The sequence below is a fragment of the Sphaeramia orbicularis genome, chromosome 20, assembly GCF_902148855.1.
Source record: "Sphaeramia orbicularis chromosome 20, fSphaOr1.1, whole genome shotgun sequence".
Lineage (NCBI taxonomy): Eukaryota > Metazoa > Chordata > Actinopteri > Kurtiformes > Apogonidae > Sphaeramia > Sphaeramia orbicularis.
Window position 1 is genome coordinate 42077368 of NC_043976.1, and position 7260 is coordinate 42084627.

At 42.3% G+C, this 7260-nt stretch overlaps 1 protein-coding gene across 1 annotated transcript; it reads right to left on the reverse strand.

Moving 5' to 3' along the window:
• Positions 1 to 230: 230 nt before the first annotated feature.
• On the reverse strand, positions 231 to 7029 carry LOC115411078 (sodium channel protein type 8 subunit alpha-like). Its single transcript, XM_030123019.1, has 4 exons — positions 7006 to 7029; positions 4309 to 4449; positions 2177 to 2297; positions 231 to 598 (listed from the first exon to the last, which is right to left on the reverse strand). The coding sequence occupies exons 1-4, from the start codon at positions 7027 to 7029 to the stop codon at positions 231 to 233; spliced, it is 654 nt and encodes a 217-aa protein (XP_029978879.1).
• Positions 7030 to 7260: the final 231 nt, after the last annotated feature.

The following is a 7260-nucleotide window of genomic DNA, read 5'->3' on the forward strand; positions in this document are numbered from 1 at the left end:
CCCACAAGGTCACTCAAGGTCAAAGGTCATGGACCCAAATGAAAGTCCATATATGACATCCAATCAGTTATCAATAGGAACTATATTGGTATCTGTAATCGTTTACATGTTATAAACCATTAAAATATGGTCCGTTATTGATAAAGGCACATTTATTTAAAAAACAAAAAACAAAAACAAAAATCTAAATTTCTTAAAAAAACATGAAATGAATCCAACCAGTGGTTTTGTCAGAGAGGACATTTGAAGAAACTGCTAATGAAGGCGATGACGAAGACGATGCCGGACTCAGCACCTTCACAATAGCTCACAGCCGATCGTCCGGTGAAGTAATAAAACGTAAATCTCGTATTTTGCGACTCGTACACCTGATGGGTTTGCGTCACACACAGGTGCTGCTGTTTGTGTACTTGTGTTCGTACCTCCTCTCTGCCCTCCTCGTCCTCCTCTGAACCGCCGCTGTGCTCCTCCTCCCCCTCCTCCTCCTCTGGGAACTCCACGTCAGACTCCCCGGGGGCGATGGGGACGCTGATGGTCAGGTTGGGGTTGGTCATGTAGCTGTCGTCCTCCGGGGCCACGTACTTCTCCACATGTCGACCTGGAACAACCAACGATCATCACCTTCATTTGGGATCAGACTCATGGTGACCTCAAACACTGAGCCCGTTTACATGACCATAAAAATCCCATAACTGGGAGTAATCCGATAGTTTCTGTAATCACGATGTGACGCATTTACATGCACTTCAGAAATGCGATAATCGAAAAACCCTGCTTTACATGTTTCAGTCCATTATTTGATTTCTTTCAGAGTACGTACGTATGTTATGGTGTAAGATGTATATTTCTTGTCATTTTCAAAACATCTGGTCTTGTCTTGTTGCCCACGGAAACGCCTATGGTGTCAGTGTTAGCTCCTAACGTGGGAGGAGCTAATAAGACTACAAAACAGGTCACATGTTGCTGCTATGCATTTCATTTTTTTTAGACTCACATTGTCGCTGCATAACCTTTGTTTATGTAGACTAGCGGCATTGTACCTGTGGTGCCATTGTATGATAGCATGAGAGGCTGCAACGCCCTCCTGTGGTGCAACAGCTGCATTGTACCCAAACGCCCTCCTGTGCTGCAACATCGATCACACATCGAGCGGACATCGGACGGACACAGAACGTGCATTATATAAAAGGACTTTTTTTTTTTTGACACATGCGCAGATGTAAAAAAAAACCAAAAGAAATCAGATTAACCTGTAAACATGTGTGAAGACATCGGAGTATTGGGGAGAAATCTAGGGGCCTGATTTACAAAGATCGCAAATAACAGGTGCAAATTTGCTTGCTCGCGCTAAAAAATGCAAGTGCTATTGATGTGAGTGTCACAGATGATAAACTCAGATTGCCTGCACAAATGACAACAGGTGCAAAGTCTTGGAGACCACCCTATTTAAATAAGGATTTTGCATGCGTTACTGGTTGTCGTCATGGAGACAGTACGCTGGAAAAAGTGCTCTGGGATACAGCAGCGCTAACATCCTGTTTGTTGAGCGAGTTGTAGTGCTTTGTTTTTGTGTTGTTAATGACCCCAGGAAGAGGAGCTGCTGTGGTGTGCAGCAGCTGATGGGGCTCAAACTAATAAATAAACAAATAAATAAATAAAGCTCAGATTAAAGTTGAAACTTATACCAGAAACAGAGAAAACTGAAGAAAAAGTGACATTTTCAGTGAAATCTGTCATTAACTGAACATAAACCCAGTGTGTCCATCCACTGTCATTGATCCAACTCCATGGGTTTTGCTGGTGAATTAATGTTGTAGACGATGACGGTGTTTCCACGGTAACTACAGAGCCTCTGAACGTCCAAATGGATCACATCTGATGACCACGAAAAGACAAATAACTGTATTTTACACCAATTATTGACATGTATTGGTAGGTTTAGTGGATCAACAGGTATTAAACAGTTCAGATCAGTAGATGGTTGTAGTCACCAGTGGCTGTTTGGGTCTTTTCTAAGTGTAAAGTGTCATGAATTAACTGTTGTTATCTGGCTCTATATAAATAAATAGATAGCAGGACAGACAGATAAGCTTTAAATGAAATACTTGTGTTTTTGTCTAACAGTAGTATGAAGGCCCCCCCCCCCCCACCCCCGAACCCTGGGATGAGCCCTGACCTATGACGGCCCCGTTGGCCTCGGTGTGGATGGTGCTCAGCCTCTTCAGCTTCATCATGGCTTTGGCCTCTTTACGCTTCTGACGGCGACGCTTCAGGTTCCCGTTAAAGAAATCCACCACCTGAAGGAGAAGGAAGACAACACGAAGAAGTCGGACTGAAGTCGGACTTTTTTTAATATTCCAACTAAATCCAACAAGACACATGAGCAATGTCAACAGTTCTAATGCCGTTAAATTCACACAAAAAAGCAGCAAAGAACAAATATATCACAGAAAGAACAAAGGTGGTATCTTTGTGACTTCATGCTGAAACATTCTCTTAAATTTCTCTTATATTTTCTCTTATTTTTTTCATTAAGAGAAAATATAAGAAGATTTTTAACTTCGGATGCACCAAATGTTCTAACTGTCCAGATCTGCTCGTCCTCAGGTGTGATGAAAGTTCAATCTCACCTGATTGTAAATGAGGTAGGTGTCACTAATTAGCATATGTGACCACACCTACTAAACACCATATAAGGGCAGGTGCTGTGGTTTGTGCAAAAAGCCAACTTTGGGTCAGCAATTTCAGAGACGAACCAAACAAGAGCAGAAAGAAAAATCCGACCAATGACCCTGTAGCTCAACGGCAGGTTTGATCAAGAATCAGGAGATCAGTCTGTCACTAGAAGTGGGCGGTACTTTCACTGGAGGAGAACTCAACTAATTCAATTAAAGTCCATATACGACTTCCTATCAGTGATCAAAATTATATTGACATCCCTAACCATTTCAGTGTTATAAACCATCAAAATACGGACCATCAGAAGTAACGGTACATTTTTACCTCCGCCAAGGAACGGCAGAGGTTATGTTTTCATCAGGGTTTGTTAGTTTGTTTGTTTGATGGGTAGTTAACAAGACAACTCAAAAAGTTACGGACGGATTCTGATGAAATTTTCAGGAAATGTTGATAATGGCACAAGGAGCGAATGATTAAATTTTGGTGGTGATTGGGGGGGGACTGATCTGCCTTGGCGGAGGTCTGTGATCTCCGAGTGCTTTTCTAGTTAATATTCAAAAGATTTTAAAAAATCAAAATTTCTTGAAACTGTGAATAAACTTTGTAGACATTGTCCCAAGGAAGCAACATATAAAAAGATTAAATGAATCTGACCAGTAGTTTTGGAGAAGATCATTGAAATCTAGACATTGGTGATCTTGAGTTTGATCCTTCAAGGTCACTCAAGTTCAAAGGTCAAGGACTCAAAAGAAAATCCATATTTGACTTCTATCAGTGATCAATAGTAACTATACTGAAATCTCTACGGACTTTCATGTTACAAACCATCAAAATATGGACCATTAGAAGTAAAGGACCATTATAATAGTCCACAAATTTGTCAATGACAAGGACCAGGACCAGGTAAAGGACCAGGACCAGGACCAGGACCTGGTAAAGGATCAGGACCAGGACCAGGTAAAGGACCAGGACCAGGACCAGGACCTGGTAAAGGACCAGGACCAGGACCAGGTAAAGGACCAGGACCAGGACCAGGACCAGGACCCGGTAAAGGACCAGGACCAGGACAAGGTAAAGGACCAGGACCAGGACCAGGACCTGGTAAAGGACCAGGACCAGGACCAGGACCTGGTAAAGGATCAGGACCAGGACCAGGACCCGGTAAAGGACCAGGACCAGGACAAGGTAAAGGACCAGGACCAGGTAAAGGACCAGGACCAGGACCAGGACCTGGTAAAGGATCAGGACCAGGACCAGGTAAAGGACCAGGACCAGGACCAGGACCAGGACCCGGTAAAGGACCAGGACCAGGACAAGGTAAAGGACCAGGACCAGGACCTGGTAAAGGACCAGGACCAGGACCAGGACCAGGTAAAGGACCAAGACCAGGACCAGGTAAAGGACCAGGACCAGGACCAGGACCTGGTAAAGGACCAAGACCAGGACCAGGTAAAGGACCAGGACCAGGACCAGGACCTGGTAAAGGACCAGGACCAGGACCAGGTAAAGGACCAGGACCAGGACCAGGTAAAGGACCAGGACCAGGACCCGGTAAAGGACCAGGACCAGGACCAGGTAAAGGACCAGGACCAGGACCAGGTAAAGGACCAGGACCAGGACCATACGTACCTGTCTGCGGCACCACACCAGGCCTCTGGTGATCCTGTGGATTGCGATGTGCAGGTTGTTCATCTCGCCGTCGTCGTCCGGTGCCGACAGGTTGTCTGAGCTGAAGCTGCTGAGGAGTAAAGCCAGGAAGAGGTTCAGGACCTGCAGATGGAAAACCACAAACCAGGTCTACGTTATCAAATCCACTTTTCAACCAGGGTTTTCAAACGTGTTTTGAGAAGACACACAAAAGAAAAAGTGAAATATGTATTTTCATAGATGCATTTGGTCTGTGAGGAGTTGTCAGACGGTGGCGCTGTTGTCTGTATTATACATACAGTAGAAGAAGTAGAGCATTCAGTTCATTTTATTGATGGACGACAGAAATAATTTGGTCGCTTCTGTCATTTTCCTGCTGCTCATCCTTCACATACATCCAGATTGGATCTAAATACAGACATTTATCAAAACGTTTCAAACCAACACACACACAGTGTAGGACTCTTACACAGGACTGTGTGTGTTTTTTGTGTAGCTGTTGAGTTGTGACAGAATCCACACCATTGGCGACCTCCAGCTGTTCTGACCGACCACACACTCCTGTACGTATGTATCATAGTTTCCAGAGCAGGTTGAATATTCAGCGTGTGTTGAATAATGCCTGAGACTGTGGGTAACTGATCAGGACGTGGACAGCTGCTCTTAACCAGATTAGCTCCTGTTTAACCACAGCTCCAGGTTTGAGGTCACCCGGATCAGGTGGCGGCTTCGTGTGTCTCTGTTCTGATTAAAGCCTGCAGACTGACAGGTTTGCTCAAAGGCACTTTGGCAGAGTGATTTCAGAAGTCCAAACTTGAGGTGACTGTCCTTGGAAAACATTGGGAATAAAAAGTCTGAGGCGGATAAACAGAGTCATGAAAGCACAAATATGAAAGTGACAGGTTCGATGGGAACATGTGGAACCATAATTGATCCAAACCTGAATGAATCCAACCCAATCCAATGAAATGTGACACCACGGCAACATAGCCCTATTGTTTATCTGTTGCTAGGTGACCCACTTCAATGATGATTCAATGATTCTGGACACAACAAGGTGATTGTAAGGCTATTGTGTTCCAAAATTACTAATATCTCCCAAAATATTGGTCCTATCAACTTGCCGTTTTTGCCAGTCTGTTCATTGACCAAAAATACAAAAATATGACAAACTGCAGCCGTCAGCTCTGTACAGATTTAGAGTGATGCCAAAGACACACACACAGACAGAGTCCACTTCCCTTTTATAATATAGATGATGCAAACAATGCAAACGAAACAAAAATGATCCAAAAATCAGTAGAATGTCACAAAATTAATACTAATTAAAACTGATCTGTGAATGTCAGGGATCATAGATAATCAGGGAATGTTAGCCTTGTTAGCTTCAGAGCAAAATTGCCAAAGTCACATTTTTGTCCACATTGCGATATCTGCGTAAAATGACACAGCAATGTTCGGAGAGTAAAATTACACAGATATCACAGTTTGGAAAAACATATGACTCGGGCAATTATGCCATGAGGAGAACAAGGCTAACATTTCCTGATTATCTATGATCCCTGACATTTATGGATCAGTTTTAATTAGTATTAATTTTGTGACGTTTTACTGATTTTTGGATCATTTTTGTTTCATTTCCATCGTTGGCATCATCAATTTTATAAAAGGAAAGTGGACTCAGTTTGTGTGTGTGTCTTTGGCATCACATTAAATCCATACAGAGCTGACGGCTGCAGTTTGACATACGTATGTATTTTTGGTCAATGAACAGACTAGCGAAATTGGCAAGTTGTTAGGACTTGTTTGTGACGAGTGATATAACAGAATTAAACAGACAGCCTCTGAACATTAAAACAAACAAACAAAAAAAAAACCTCAGGCAACTAAAGGGTTAATTTAAACAGAAGAGGAGGGCCACTGGGAAAAAAAATTAAGTTCCAATATATATATTTTTTTATTATTGTTCTCAGAAAAAAGTCAGAATTCTGACTTTAATCTCAGAATTCTGACTTTTTTCCTCAGAATTCTGAATTTAATATTGGAAGTCTGACTTTTTTCTATGAAGTCTTACTGTTTAATACTTTTTAAAATTATTGTTCTGAGATTAAAGTCAAAATTCTGAAAAAAAAAGTCTGAATTCTGACTTTTTCTATGAATACTGACTGTTTCAAATAGTTTTTTTTTTTTTTTTTTTTTAACTGTTTTGAGATTAAAGTCAGAATTCTGAGAAAAAAAGTCTGAATTCCAACTTTTTTCTCAGAATTCTAACTTTTTACTCAGAATAATAATTATGAAAAATACATTGGACCTTAATTTATTATCTTTTTTCCACTGGCCCTAATCCTCTTCCATAAATTTAGCATCTCCATCATAGAAACGACATAAAATGTTTTTGTTTCTATAACTGTAAATAAATTTAGGCTGTAAGGGTTTCACAACTGATGACATCCACCTAAAACGACAGAAGCCCATCGGTTTCAGTCTGCTGGGTGTGTAGACGTGGGGTGTAATGACCTCCACCGGCCACCAGGGGGAGATGGAGATGTTCAGTCTTCACTTTTGAGCAGCTGGACACATCCATCACTTCACAAACTGAAAAAACCTCCGATGTGAACTCGTGCTCTAATAGTTCATCAATATTTAGTTTTGGTCTGTGACGCCGCTGGACGACGGTACCGCTTTGACATCATCGTCGCTCATAGGGCGGAGCTTAGCGCGGACGACCGCGAAGACAAAGACGAGACGAGGCTTTCCATGGTTAAAGGTGCATTTTTGTCATCGCAACTGGATGATGTTACATAATGACTTGAGTTCCCAGTTCCAGTTGTGTTAGAGGAAACCAGGCCAGTGGGTCAGTACCTGACACCAGGAAGTCGAGTCTGAACTGGAATAAAGGAGAACCACCGCCGAACCGGACTGGGAAACATCTGA

Bases quoted from the DNA above. Each gene is read 5' to 3' on its own strand.
- LOC115411078 (XM_030123019.1), bottom strand. From the start codon at position 7,029: ATGAGCGACGATGATGTCAAAGCG. The intron at 4,450-7,005 runs GTACCGTCGTCC...TTCCATCTGCAG, and splicing joins GCGACGATGATGTCAAAGCG to GTCCTGAACCTCTTCCTGGC. The intron at 599-2,176 runs GTCAGGGCTCAT...TGGTTGTTCCAG, and splicing joins GGCCAACGGGGCCGTCATAG to GTCGACATGTGGAGAAGTAC.